This window comes from Ovis canadensis, chromosome 4 (genome assembly GCF_042477335.2).
Source record: "Ovis canadensis isolate MfBH-ARS-UI-01 breed Bighorn chromosome 4, ARS-UI_OviCan_v2, whole genome shotgun sequence".
NCBI classification, from domain to species: Eukaryota; Metazoa; Chordata; class Mammalia; order Artiodactyla; family Bovidae; genus Ovis; species Ovis canadensis.
This window is the reverse complement of record NC_091248.1, coordinates 59,185,722-59,200,488: the sequence shown is the minus strand read 5'-3', so window position 1 is coordinate 59,200,488 and position 14,767 is coordinate 59,185,722. Positions and strand designations below refer to the sequence as shown.

The window sequence follows — 14,767 nt, the reverse complement described above, 5'->3', positions numbered from 1 at the left end:
AAAGGACAGAAACAACAAGGACCTAACAGAAGCAGGGGAGACTAAGAAGAAGTGGCAAGAATACACAGAACTGCACAAAAAAAGGTCTTCATGACCCAGAAAACCACAATGATGTGGTCACAAACCCACAGCCAGACATCCCGGAGTGTGACGTCAAGTGGGTCTTAGGAAGCATTACTATGAACAAAGCTAGTGGAAATGATGGAATTCCAGCTGAGCTATTTCAGATCCTAAAAGATGATGCTGTGAAAGTGCTGCACTCTATATGTCAGCAAATTTAAAATATTCAGCAGTGGCCACAGGACTGGAAAAGGTCAGTTTTCATTTCAAGCCCAAAGGGCAGTGCCAAAGAATGTTCAAACTACCAGACAACTGCACTCATTTCACACGCTACCAAGGTAATACTCAAAATTCTCCAAGCTATTCTTCAACAGTACATGAACCGAGAACTCCCAGATGTACAAGCTGGATTTAGAAAAGGCAGAAGAACCAGAGATCAAACTGTTAACTCCAATGGATCACAGAAAAAAACAAGAGAATGTCAACATCTACTTCTGCTTCATTGACTACACTAAAGCCTTTGACTGTGTGGATCACCACAAATTGTGGAAAATTCTTCAAGAGATGGGAACACCAGACCACCTTACTGGCCTCCTGAGAAACTTGTATGCAGGTCAAGAAGCAATAGTTGAAATCAGACATGGAACAACAGACTGGTTCAAAATTGGGAAAGGAGTACATCAAAGCTGTATATTGTCACCCTGCTTATTTAACTTCTATGCAGAGTACATCATGAGAAATGCTGGACTGGACGAACCACAAGCTGCAATCAAAATTGCCAGGAAAAATAACAACATCAGATATGCAGACGATATCACTCCAATGGCAGAAAGCAAAGAGGAACTAAAGAGCCTCTAGATGAAGGTGAAAGAGTGGAGTGAAAAGGCTGGCTTAAAACTCAACTTTCAAAAATCTAAGAACATGGCATCCAATCCCATCTCTTCATGGCAAATAGAGAGGGGGAAAAAGTGGAAGTAGTGACAGATTTCATATTCTTGGGCTCTCCAAAATTGCTGAAGATGGTGACCGCAGCCAAGTAATTAAAAGATGCTTGCTCCTTGAAAGAAAAACTATGATAAATCTGGACAGTGTATTAAAAAGCAGAGACATTACTTTGCCAACAAAGGTCCGTATAGTCAAAGCTATTGTTTTTCAGTAGTCACCTATGAATGAGACTTGGACCATAAAGAAAGCTGAAAGTGAAAGTCGCTTAGTCATGTCTGACTCTTTGCCACCCCATGGACTACACAGTCCATGGCATTCTCCAGGCTAGAATACTCGAGTGGGTAGCCTTTCTCTTCTCCAGGGGATCTTCCCAACCCAAGGATCAAACCCAGGTCTCCCCCACTGCAGGCAGATTCTTTACCAGCTGAGCCACAGGGAAGCCCAAAGAAAGGCGACGGCTGAAGAACTGATGCTTTCAAATTGTGGTGCTGGGGAAGACTCTTGAGAGCCCCTTGGACAGCAAGGAGATCAAACCAGTCAATCCTAAAGGAAATCAGACCCGAGTATTCACTGGAAGGGCTGAAGCTGAAGCTCCAATACTTTGGCCACCTGATGTGAGGAGCCAACTCACTGGAAAAGACCCCGGGAAAGATTTGAGGGCTGGACAAGAAGAGGGCAACAGAGGATAAGGTGGTTGGATGGCATAATCAACTCAATGGACATCAGTTTCAGCAACCTTTGGGAGACAGTGAAGAACAGGGAAGCCTGGCGTGCTGCAGTCCATGGGGTCCAAAGACTCAAGACACTACTGAGCAGCTGAACAACATCTGCAACATGGCTGATTCACATAGTTGTCTGGCATAAAAATACACACCATTGTAAACTAATTATCCTCCAATTAAAAATAAATTAAAATAAATTAAGCAATAAAATGAAAATACAACATAACCAAAACATATGGGATATATCAAAGCCAGTTCTCAGAGGGAGTTTCACAGCAATAAATGCCTACATAAGAAACAAGAAAGATGTCAAACAACCTAACTTTACTACTCCTCAAGGAACCAGAAAAACAAACAACAAAGCCCAGTGTTAGATGAAGGAAGAAAATAACAAATTTCTGAGCAGAAATGAATGAAACAGAGACAAGGAAGACAACAGAAAAGATCAATGAAATACAGCGCTGCTTTTTTTTTTTTAAGATAAATAAACAAACCTTTAGCTAGGCTTACCAAGAAAAAGAGAGGACTCAAACAAAATCAGAAAGGGGAGACATTACAACTGATGCCACAGGATGCACAGGATCGTAGCGACTGCTAAGAACTATTACACACCAGCAAACCGCAGCCCAGAAGAAATAGGCACGTTTCCGGAACACAAAACGCACCAAAACTCAATCATGAAGAAATGGAAAATCTGAACAGACCAATTACCAGTAAGGAAACTGAATCAGTAATCAACAACTTGCCTTAAAAACAGAAGTTCAGGACCAGATGGATTCACTGGTGAGTTCTACCAAACATTTAAAGAAGAATGAATACAGGTCCTTCTCAAACTCTTCCAAAAAAGTAGAACAGTTCCAAACTTATTTTACGAGGCCAGTATTACCCTGATGCCAAAATCAGACAAAGACACCACAAGGAAAGAAAATTACAGGTCAATACACCCAGAACATAGATGCAGAAATTCTCAACAAAATATCAGCAAACACATTAAAGGATCTACTCAATGATCAAGTGGGATTGATTCCTGGTATGCAAGAGTGGTTCAAGATCTGCAAATCAATACTGTGTTACATCACAATAATAAAATGAAGCATAAAAATCATATAATTATCTCAGTAGATGGAGAAAAAGCATTTGACAATATTTAACATTCACTTCCCTGGTGGCTCAGTGGGTAAAGTGTCTGCCTCCAATGCGGGAGACCCGGGTTTGATCACTGGGTCAGCAAGACCCCCTGGAGAAGGAAATGGCAACCCACTCCAGTACTCTTGCTTGGAAAATCCCATGGACTGAGACACCTGGTAGGCTACAGTCCATGGGGTCGCAAAGAGTCAGACACAACTGAGCAACTTCACTTCACTTCAACATTCACTTATGATACAAACTCTCAACAGTGGGTACAGAGATAATGTTGTTTGTGTTTAGTCACTAAGTCATATCTGACTCTTTTGCAAACCCATGGACTGGAGCCTGCAAAGCTCCTCTGTCCATGGGATTCTGCAGGCAAGAATACTGGAGTGGGTTGTCATTTCCTTCTCCAGGGGATCTTCCCTACTAAGGGATCAAACCCGCTTCTCCTGCATTGGCAGGCAGATTCTTTGCCACTGAGCCACCACGGAAGCCCCATAGAGGGAATGCACCTCAACATAATAAAGGTCATATATGAAAAGCCCACAGTTAACATCATACTCAGCAGTGAAAATCTGAAAGCTTTCTGAGAAACGAGACAAGTATGCCCACTCTCATCACTTCTATTCAGCATAGTACTGGAAGTCCTAGTCAGAGCAACTCAACAAGAAAAATAAATAAAAGGCATCCAAATCAGAAAGCACAAAGTAAAACTCTATTTACAGATGACATACAGAGAAAACTGTGAAGACTCCACCAAAAAAACTGTTAGAACCAATAAACGGATTCAGCAAAGTTGCAAGATACAAATTCAATATTAAAAAAAAAAAAATCAGTTGTGGACTTTCCTGGTGGTCCAGTGGTTGAGAGTCTGCCTGCCAATGCAGGGGACATGGGCTTGCTCCTTGGTCCTGGAGGATTCCACATGCCACAGGGCAACTGAGCCTGTGCACTTCAGCTGCTGAAGCCACACACTCCTAGAGCCTGTGTTCTGCAACACGAGAAGCAGCCGCAGTGAGAAGCCTGTGCACGGTAACTAGAGAGTAGCCCCGCTCACCACAACCAGAGAAAGCCTGCACAGAGCAAGGCAGGCCAAGCACAGCCACAGATGAACCAACAAATGAATAAAAACTGAAAAATAAACCAGCTGCACAAAAACAAACTATAAAAGAGAGAAATTAAGAAAGCAAGCCCATGTGTAATTGCATCAAAAAGAATAAAATATCCAGGAATCAATTTGATCAAGGAGGTGACACACTTGTACACTGAAAGCTATAAGATACTGATGGAAAAAAGTGGAAAAAGTGAAGTGAAGTCGTTCAGTCGTGTCCGACTCTGCGACCGCATGGACTGTAGCCTACCAGGCTCCTCTGTCCGTGGGATTTTCCAGGCAACAGTCCTGGAATGGATTGCGATTTCCTTCTCCAGGGGATCTTCCCAACCCAGGGATCGAACCCAGGTCTCCCGCATTGTAGACAGACGCTTTACCGTCTGAGCCAAAGATATTGATGGGAAAAAATGGAAGAAGATACAAATAAATGCAAAGATACTTATGCTCAAGGGTAGGAAGATTTAGTATTGCTAAAATGTCCATACTACCCAAAGTATGTTAGTTGCTCAGTCATGTCTCACTCTTTGCAACCCCATGGACTGTAGCCCACCAGGCTCCTCTGTCCATATAATTCTCCAAGCAAGAATACTGGAGTGGATTGCCATTTCTTTCTCCAGGGGATCTTCCTGACCCAGGGATCTAATCCAGGTCTCCTGCATTGCAGAAGGTTACTTTACCATCTGAGCCACCAAGGAAGCAATAGCTATCAAAATTCCAATGCCAATTTTCCAGAAACAGAACAATTCCAAATCTTTATGGAACTAAAAAGATCACAAATATGATCAATACATGAGGGCATGAGGGTCTATTTCTGGGCTCTCTGTTCTAGACTATTAATCTTTGTGTCTCTCTCCCCTGCCCCAGTACCATAGTGTTTTGAGTACTACAACTTTGTAGTATATTTTGAATTCAGGAAGCATGATGTTTCCAGTTTTCGTCTTAATATTACTTTGACTATTCGTGACCTTTTTTAGTTCCATAAAGATTTGGAATTGTTCTGTTTCTGGAAAATTGGCATTGGAATTTTGATAGCTATTGCTTCCTTGGTGGCTATAGCTATCAAAATTCCAATGCCAATTTTCCAAAAATAGAACAATTCCAAATCTTTATGATAAAGAAGCCAGGTGTATACCTGGAGAAAGAACAGTATCCTCAATAAATGGTGCTTGGCAAACTAGACAGTTATGTGCAAAGTAATCAAACTGGACCATTATCTTACATAATACACATAATTAACTCATAATGGATCAAAGCCTTGAATATAAGACCTGAAAACTTTAAACTGCTAAAAAAAACATAGATGGTAAGCTTCTTAACATTGGTCTTAACATGATTTTTTGAATTTGACCAAAAATAGAAGCAACAAAGGGCTTCCCTGGTGGCTCATTGGTAAAGAATCTGCCTGTTGATGTAGGAAAAGCAGTTTTGATTGCTGGGTTGGGAAGATCCCCTGAAGGAAATAACCTACTCCATTCTCTTGTCTGGGAAATCTCATGAACAGAGGAGCCTGGTGGCCTATAGCCCATGGGGTCACAAGAGAGTCAGAAATGACTTAGCAACTAAACAACAACAACAGAAGCAACAAAAGGAAAATAAACAAGTAGAATTACATTTAAAAATCTTCTGTACAGCAAAGGAAGCCATTAACAAAATGAAAAGGCAATCTATGAAACTGGAGAAAATATTTGCAAATCATGTATCTGATATTTGGTTAATACCTAAAATATACTTAAAATCCTCATGCAACTCAGTAAGAAAAAACAAAAGGAAGCAATCTGATTACAAAATGGGCAGAGGCTCTGAATGGACCTTTTTTGAAAGAATTCAAATGACCAAGAAGTACATTCAAGGGGTTCAACATCACTAATCTTCAGGGAAATGCAAACCAAAACCAGTTACCTATCACCTCATACCTGTCAGAATGACTTTCCTCAAAGGACAAAACACATGCTGGTGAAGTTGTAAAGGCAAGAGAATGCTTGTGCACTGTTGGTGAGAAAGCAAATTTCCAACGATGGAGGTTCCTCAAAAAAATTAAAACTAGAACTATCACATGATCTAGCAATTCCACTTCATGATTCCACAAAACCTCTACCTTGAAAAGATATCTGCACCCCAATGTTCACTATAGCATTATCCACAACAGTCAAGACAGGGAGACAACCTATGTGTCAATCAATGGATGAATATATACATAAAACATGGCAACACACTCACACACACTCGCACATACAGATAATGGCATGTGATTCAGCCAAAAGAAAGATGGAAAGCCTGCCACTGTGACAACATGGATGGACCCTGAGAGCATGATGTCCAGTGAAATAAGTCAAACAAATGAAAGACAAGAACAGAACGATCTCACTTTGATGTGGAATATAAAAAAAATATTCTTAACTCATAGAAACAGAGAGTGTCATGGTGGTTGCCAGGGCCTGAGGGCTGAAGGAAATGGGAAGATTTTGATCAAAGGGTACAAACTTCCAGTTATAAGGGCAATAAGTACTTACAGTAATAAACAGCTTGGTGACTATAGTTAATACTGTGTTATATACTTGAAAGTTGCAAAGAGAATAAATCTTAAAAGCTCTCATTAGAAGAAAATTTGTGGTGATGAATGTCAACTAAACTTATGGAGATCATTTTGCAATTCATACAAATTTCAAATCTTTTTGGTATTTATCTAACACATATAATACAACGTTTATTCCAATTTAAAAAAAAAAGATCACCATGCAAAATATAAGGATGATGCTGACAAAATGGGTATTTCTTAAATCTTCTTCAAAGAAAAAAAAAGTATAGCTTCAGGGAGGGGCTGTGAACAACTGATTTTGTAAGCTGTCTGACCATGGTAATGGTGATTTAGGGAAGTAGTGAGACTTTGTCAGTTTCATCTTTTTCAGTAAGTATAAGTGAGTAGGTATCTGGGTTCAGGTCACCTGACTAAATACTTATACAGAAATATCTTTGACACAAAGACAACAAATTAAGCTTTGGCAGCAAGAATAAGTACAAATCTTTTTTAAAACTGATTCTTTTCCCCTGTGCCAGAAGGGAAAGGAACCTTTTTCCTACTCCCTTTTTTGCAAAGATTTCCTTGAGCAAACTTCTAACTGTAGATCCTTTGTCCCTTTGATATGAATGTACATCTTTTAAAAAGCTAAGCCTCTTGCTGGTTTACAACCTAAAAAGCCTTTCTCAGTGGCTCTGATGTCATCTGTTTGAAATGTAAATATCAAGAAGTCCCCATCTCCTTATCTGTTTTGAGTCTGAGCTTGGTACTTAGTTCTATGTTGTGACTACATGGTTATAAAGACACTGAGAAGTTTTATTTTTTTCTCTATATAAAAGTAATTAGCTAACACAAACACCATCTCAACCACCAGTGAATTGAGAATGAACCATGTGTAGCAAATGGTTCAGTTAAGTCCTCTTAAGGACAAATTACTGTTTATCATGAGGGTATGTACATAATATGAAATAGGCTGCACCTGCGTACATACTTACAGGGGTGCGAATTCAGTCTTTGAAATCCCACTAGCAGACTGCTAGAGATGTGTGTAGCAATCTGGTTAAATGCTTATTTGATAATAAAGTTATTCAGTTCTTTCCCACATTTGTAGAGAGGAATTTCTTGGTTGGCAGGTTTTATTTTTTAATAATTTCTGTAACAACTCCCATGACCTGAAATATCCCCTCAGAACATCAGCAAATTGTTAGAATCTTGAAAGGACCAATTAGCTTTTGGACCCAAACTTGATCATGCACTTGTCCGCCAGGAGGGTTGTCCTGAATGCAGACAAGCGTTCTATCTGTATCTCCTGTCTCGAAAACTTTGTTTATACATAGACCACGGTGACTTCAAAGTACGTCCTTTCAGAGCTGCCCCTCAGGTGTCCCTTCCAGGCTAACCGCATGCAGAATTTCATCTATCGCTGCAGGCCGGGCAACACCAGACACACACTCTGGTAACAAAAAGGTCAGAAGCAAGATTTAATGCGAAAGGCAATCTACACACTTCTGGAAAACTTAATCCTCCTCTGTGCCACCAGACTTGGGCAAGAAAGTTACAGCAATTATCCATCCTGGTATTTTCAAAAAAAGAAATGAAGGTAGGGAATCGAACCCTACACTCATCCAATTAAGATCCGCCTTTTGCACCTGGGCTTCCCGACCTGGCTCTTCTCACCATCCTCCCTTTCTCACCATCCTCCCTCCCTGGCTGGGCTTCTTATTTACTCCCAGCACAAGGAAGCCATAGAGAAGGAAATGGCAGCCCACTCCAGTACTCTTGCCTGGAGAATTCCGTGGACAGAGGAGCCTGGTGGGCTGCTGTCCATGGGGTCGCACAGAGTCGGGCACGACTGAAGCGACTTAACGTGCATGCATGCATTGGAGAAGGAAATGGCAACCCACTCCAGTATTCTTGCTTGGAGAATCCCAGGGACAGCGGTGCCTGATGGGCTGCCGTCTGTGGGGTCGCACAGTCGGACACGACTGAAGCGACTTACCAACAGCAGCAGCAGGGAAGCCAAGAGCTTCCAAGCAAACGCATTAAAAGATCAAACACAATGACGGGGAGCTCTTGCAACCCCTCATCCAGGGAAAGGCCCAGCCCCAGTCCTCGCCACCTGCCAGGGACTCCGTGGCCTTACCTGCGGACCGCGAGGGGCGCAGCCGAAGCCGGCGGCCGCCTCGTCTCCGGCCCCGCGTCAGCTTGTAGAAGCAGTAGCAGGCGCCGGCCGCGAGGATCAGGCCCGCCGCCACCCAGCCCACGTCCCGGGCGCCGCCCATGCTACCTCTGGGGCCGCGCACAGCGCTGGGCCCGGCGCGGGAGTGTCCGGAGCCAGCGGGTCCAGGCGCCGCCGCCCGGGATTACGCCGCGGGAGAAAGGAAATGGGGGACTGAACTCCGCCTCTCAGAAACCGCCCTGCTGAAAAGTGAAAGAGTCCACTCAGCCCGTACGCTTCCCGGCGGCTTCCTGGAGAGTGGGCGGGGCACGGCTGGAGGCGAGCTAGACTGGGTGAAGTGCTGCAAGCACTGCACGCCCCGAGAGCACTCGCCGGGGGCCGCCCCGGACGCCCGGAGGCGGGTCCCTGCCCCGGCCCGAGGCCCGCCCCTCTTCCGGGCAGGCCACTGAGGGCGCGAGGCAACGCAATGCCTAGCCCCTCCTCCCACGCCGCGCGGTTGCCGTGGCAACGCCGGGACGCGCTAGCCCCTCGCTCAGGAGTGGCTCTTGCTGCTCCGGGCGTGGGGAGGGCCAGCGAGCCACGCAGGATTTCAGTAGGGGCTCAGGTCATGGCCTCGCTGCGCCGGGCCAGCCCCAGGCTGAGGAAATACTTCAGGGAGAACTACATTCCTCAGGTCTGCGAGGTACTGGAGCCACATGGCGGCGGAGTTAGAAGAGGGAAGAATGGGCAGAGAATTCCCAGAGGAGGGACTGGAGTTTGGCAAAGAGAGGAAGTGGAGGTTAAGAGGAGCGAAAAGGGAAGAGATGAAGTCAGCTTTGGACAGGACGGCGGTCCGGGCTGAACATACATATCAGAGAGTTGAAGCAGAGGGGTGAAGGTGGCTGAAAGGGGGGATGAATGACATCTCCCAGGGAGAAAGGGGGAAAGACCTCAGGACAGAAACCCCAAACGCCAACTTTCCAGATTTGGATAAGAGGAACTAAGGACTAGAGGAGTGAGGATGAAATGCCTTGGAGATAGAGGAGGAAAAGCAGAAGAGTATGGCTTTATGAAGAAAGTGGGCAATAGTGTCACCTAAGATAAAGACTTGAAAAGTTGTAGTGGATTTGGCCCAGGGTAAGTGTGGGTTTTCAATGGAGTGATGAAGGCAGAAAATAGATTGAGGTTAGCTGAGGAGTGGAAACTGAGATCTTTAGATAGAAAGCAGTCAGCCCTTTGTGTGAAAGGAAGATCCACACAACCAAGGCTTAAATGGGAGGAAAGACTGTCCTTCCCCACCCATCTTGTAACAGGAAGGAAGCAGGACAAGGGGTGGGTAGGCTTTGTAGGCTCCGAGTTAGAAATCCAATAAAATTATCTTCTGGTGACTTCCATTTTCTCTACAAATATGAGGTGAAATGTTTGTCAAGATTGAGGATGTTTGGCAGGGGATGCAGTTGTAGAAGGAGTTTTGAGTAGTTAAGTTATTCAGACAAGGAGGGAGAGTTAGAAGTCCAGGGAAGGAGAGAGAAGGAAGGTGAGGCAGCGTTGAGAGCCCAGCTGGGGGAGTGACTGTCCTACGCAAGTGGGAGGGCAGTTCAGTACAGCCCCCTCCTTTTGGGATGGTAATTTTCAAATGTTTATTAAAGTGTTAAATATGAATACCCTTTAACCAAGCATTTCCACTTCTGAGGATCCACTTTAGAGACATACTTGCACATGTAACCAGAAGGATATACAAGTATATACATTGTAACATTGTCACATAGTGAACATGGCAAATAAGTCTAAATAAGGGAATGGGCTATTCTGTAGAACAATATATACCTGTGCCTTAAGACAAAAATGCAAATTGCCTAACAAAGTGTACTAACATCTAGCTACCTGAATTCATATTTGTATGCATATGTGTATATGTATATAAGTGTGTTTTTATATGTGTATATATATATATATGTAAGACAATAATATATGCATAGAATATATGGCAAACTATTAACAGCAAATGTTTTGGGTCTAATCTTTTACTTCATATACATCTGTAGGATTTTAATTTTTTTATGATGAGTTTCATTCATGTTTTACCTCTATACAATTATATTTGAAAATGTGTAGAAAGCTTGCTATTTATCTTCCCAGTTGCATGGTTTTCTCAAGCAGCACTCAGTAAATCAGACCTAAGTATACAAATAAGAGCTAATTTCATTCAGGATAGGAGTTTGCCACACATATATAATGGAAGGGCAGTGGGGAGGGAGCTAAGCTTTTGAGAGTGCCTAAAGTGGTGGGCCTAGGACTCTTAAGGACTGGGTGGGATATGAGAACAAGACATAATACTGATATGTGGGTAGAAAGTGGAAGTTTGTAAGAGGTGAATGAAAAAGGGTAGAGGGAGTGTTTGAGTGAGGGAGCTGGAAAAGTAGGAGGTGGGGGCCACAAAGTGGAATGTGCACAATTACCTCTCAGAATCATCTTTTTTTTTCTATTAAAATTTTTTCTTGGTTAGATATATTAACACATGACTTCATAGTATACAATTTCAAACTTTTATAAAGAAAATGAATTTTAGTTTCCATGCGGAGAACCTGAAAAATCTGTGGATCATCGATTTTTCCTTTTTGAAACCATTTTTGTACTATCATCAATGCAAATAGGCCTGGAGGGGTGAAACTATCCTCACACCCAGAGCTGGGGAGGAAAACTGGAGCCTCTTCAAAGAATGTAATACAGTCATCCCTCAGTATTCTCAATGGACTTCCCTGGCTCAGATGGTAAAAGCCTCTGCCTACAATGAGAGAGATCTGTGTTCGATCCCTGGGTCGGGAAGATCCCCTGGAGAAGGAAATGGCAACCCACTCCAGTACTCTTGCCTGGAAAATCCCACGGACTGTAGCCTGGTAGGCTACAGTCTGTGGGGTCACAAAGAGTCAGACATGACTGAGTGACTTCACTTCACTCAGTATCCTCAGCTTTGGTTCCAGGACCCCCATGGATACTAAAATCTGTGCACACTATTTACATACAACCTACATCCATCTTACTGTATAAATCACCTCTAAATAAATCATCTCTAGATCACTTATAGAACCTAATCCAGTATAAATGCCATGTAAATAATTGCCTGCACTTAGAAAATTAAAGTTTTGCTTTTTGAAACAATGGAATTTTTCCCCAGTCATTTTGGACCCACATTTGATTGATTCCATGAATGAAGAACCTGCAGATACAGAGGGCTGACTGTATTTATGATTCAGTTTGAAGCCATTCTGAGTCATAGCTATGTCCAAGTTGGCCATGGAACAGGCAGCACAAGTGGACTTGAGTGGAGGATCAGGGAAATTGTAACCTCTCCTCGCCTTCCTCTCCACTTGCCATAAAACTGCCCAGCTGCTGGAGGCACCCCTGGTTCCTCCTCTGGATGAGAGCACCTCTTCCACACCAGTCTACCACCCTGCTTTGCACCCAGAGAAAGGAAGCCTTTAGAAGTGCTCCCTACTGCCTAAGACAATATTATTCTGAGGAGTCCTTTACTCACCTCTGCTACCACATTACCAGCAGGTGCAAGAGAGCGTCACATACCCACCTTAACCTGGTTACCTGCTTTCTTTGTATCTATGCACCTGATCCAGTTTTCCATGCCTACCACTCTTCTAAAACCCATCTTCTGCAAGTTTTGGAATACATCATCTTTCATCACAAATTTCCATGTATATGTAACCTTTTCTGAACTCCACCTGCAGATGGTGATTGTAGCCATGAAATTAAAAGATGCTTACTCCTTGGAAGGAAAGTTAGGACCAACCTAGATAGCATATTGAAAAGCAGAGATATTACTTTGCCAACAAAGGTCCATCTAGTCAAGGCTATGGTTTTTCCAGTGGTTATGTATTGTTGTGAGTTGACTGTGAAGAAAGCTGAGCACAGAAGAATTGATGCTTTTGAACTGTGGTGTTGGAGAAGACTCTTGAGAGTCCCTTGGACTGCAAGGAGATCCAACCAGTCCATTCTAAAGGAGATCAGTCCTGGGTGTTCATTGGAAGGAATGATGCTGAAGCTGAAACTGCAATACTTTGGCCACCTCACGCGAAGAGTTGACTCATTGGAAAAGACCCTGATGCTGGGAGGGATTGGGGGCAGAAGAAGGGGACGACAGAGGATGAGATAGCTGGATGGCATCACCGACTCAATGGATGTGAGTTTGAGTGAACTCCGGGAGTTGGTGATGAACAGGGAGGCCTGGCATGCTGTCATTCATGGGGTCGCAAAGAGTTGGACACGACTGAACGACTGAACTGAACTGAACTGAACTGAACTCCACCTACCTGTTCTGAATAAAACCTGGCTGTCTCCTTAGGATATCATTTCCCTGCCAACTTTTGAATAGAGGCTGATCTTTTTTCTTTTAATCCTGCTTGATTCACTGGGCTTACTTAATCAGTTGATTCATACTTTTCATCTGTTTTAGAGAATTCTTGATTATTTTCAAATTTTGCTTCTACCTAATTCTCTCTTCTCCTTCTGGGACTCCCGTCATAAATATGTTAGCTTTTTCTTTTTTTAAACTTGGTCCTATGCCTCTTTTGTTCTTTTCTGTTTTTTCCCCATTCTTTTTTTCCCTCTGTGCTTAAGTGTGGATAGTTTTCATTGATTGTCTTCAAGTTTACAGATTCTGTTTTATGCTGAGTCTAGTCTACTGTTAAGTACATTAAATGAGTTCTTAATTTCAGATAGTGTATTTTTCAGTTCTAGAATGTCCACTTGATTTTTTTTATACATTCCAATTAAAATCCTGCCTCTTTTCATCCTTTTTGTCTATCATTTCCTGTTTTCTTCAACATGTTAATTATTATTAATTTAAAATCATTGTTAATATGAACAACTTTGAATTAAATTATTTATTAGAATTTAGTTATTAAAATAGGATAAATATTCTTTATTCAAATTACCGGTGTGATTTCTGTCTCTTAACTGGATCCTGACTGATACAGAAGGCTTAACTGGAAGGCTACACAAGGGAACTTTCTGGGGAGTTGGAAAATGATGGAGATTTAAGTGTATCCATTGTCAGAATTATACAACTAGGATTCGTGCATTTGAATTCATGTAGATTTTACCTAAAATATTATAATAGAGAACAGGTGGAAAATTGGGAAACATATAATCTAGATGAAAATAATGTTATGTGGATTTAACCCAAAGAATCACACAAATCACAGAATGGTGACGACTGTTGAAACTGGGTGATGGGCACACAGGGGTTCATTGTTTACTTTATATATGTTTGAAATTTTCCATAATAAAATGTTAAAAGATAGTCATGGCTGCGTGTTTTCTATCTTAATGTATGTAGCTAGGGATGGATGGAATGACAAGCTTGATCTGGCTATACAGTCATTTATTGTTTGTTTTCTGTATCAGTTATTCATTGCTATGTAACACAACCACAAAACTTCATGGCGTAAAAGAACATGAAGCATTTCGTTTGCTTAAAAATCTGAAATTCTTGCAAGGATTTGTAGGGAAGGCTTGTCCCTGCGCCATGTGATACCATCTAGGGTAGATCAGCAGAGTGTTAAAGATCCACTTTTAAGATGGTTCATTCACATACCTGGCAAGTTGGTGCCAGAGGTCGGCTGGAAGTTAGGTTAGGTCTGTGAACCGGGAGGCTGGTTCCTCCATGTGCCTCTCTATGGGCTGCTTGGACTTCCTCACAGTATGGAGACTCAGTTCTAAGAGCAAGGGTCCCCAGAGAGAACTAAGTAGAAGTTATATCATCATTTATGGCCTAGGCTTGGAAGTCAACATAACATTATTTTCACCTTGATTCAAGAGGAGGGAACATAGACCCCACTTCTTAATGGGAAGTGTATCAAAGTCACAATCCAAAAAGAGCTCATGGGATGGGAGATATTGTAATGGCCATTTTGGGAAATATAATCAGATACACCCAGCTTGTTCATACAAGAAGAATCTGGGATCAAGATGGATCTCAAAGTATTATCTGAACAAAGATGTAGTTTCCTATCATCCAGCAAGTGAGTCTCAACCCTCCTGTAAATATTGCTTCTCCTTTCTTTTCTGTGTTCCTCAGGTGCAGATGTATACCGGACGTTAACAAGTTGCCT

General features: G+C 42.4%; 2 protein-coding genes across 2 annotated transcripts in view; one reads left to right on the top strand and one right to left on the bottom strand.

Moving 5' to 3' along the window:
- The window catches only part of ARMC10 (armadillo repeat containing 10), a 65,127-nt gene extending 56,027 nt beyond the window's left edge, over positions 1-9,100 (bottom strand). The window contains exon 1 of the mRNA XM_069587837.1: positions 8,628-9,100. Within this exon, the coding sequence (XP_069443938.1) occupies positions 8,628-8,766 (139 nt within the window). The 5' untranslated portion in view covers positions 8,767-9,100. The remainder of the gene's footprint in view (positions 1-8,627) is intronic.
- A 75-nt stretch (positions 9,101-9,175) lies between these two features.
- FBXL13 (F-box and leucine rich repeat protein 13) overlaps positions 9,176-14,767 on the top strand; it is a 221,646-nt gene continuing 216,054 nt past the window's right edge. The window contains exon 1 of the mRNA XM_069587823.1: positions 9,176-9,345. Within this exon, the coding sequence (XP_069443924.1) occupies positions 9,271-9,345 (75 nt within the window). The 5' untranslated portion in view covers positions 9,176-9,270. The remainder of the gene's footprint in view (positions 9,346-14,767) is intronic.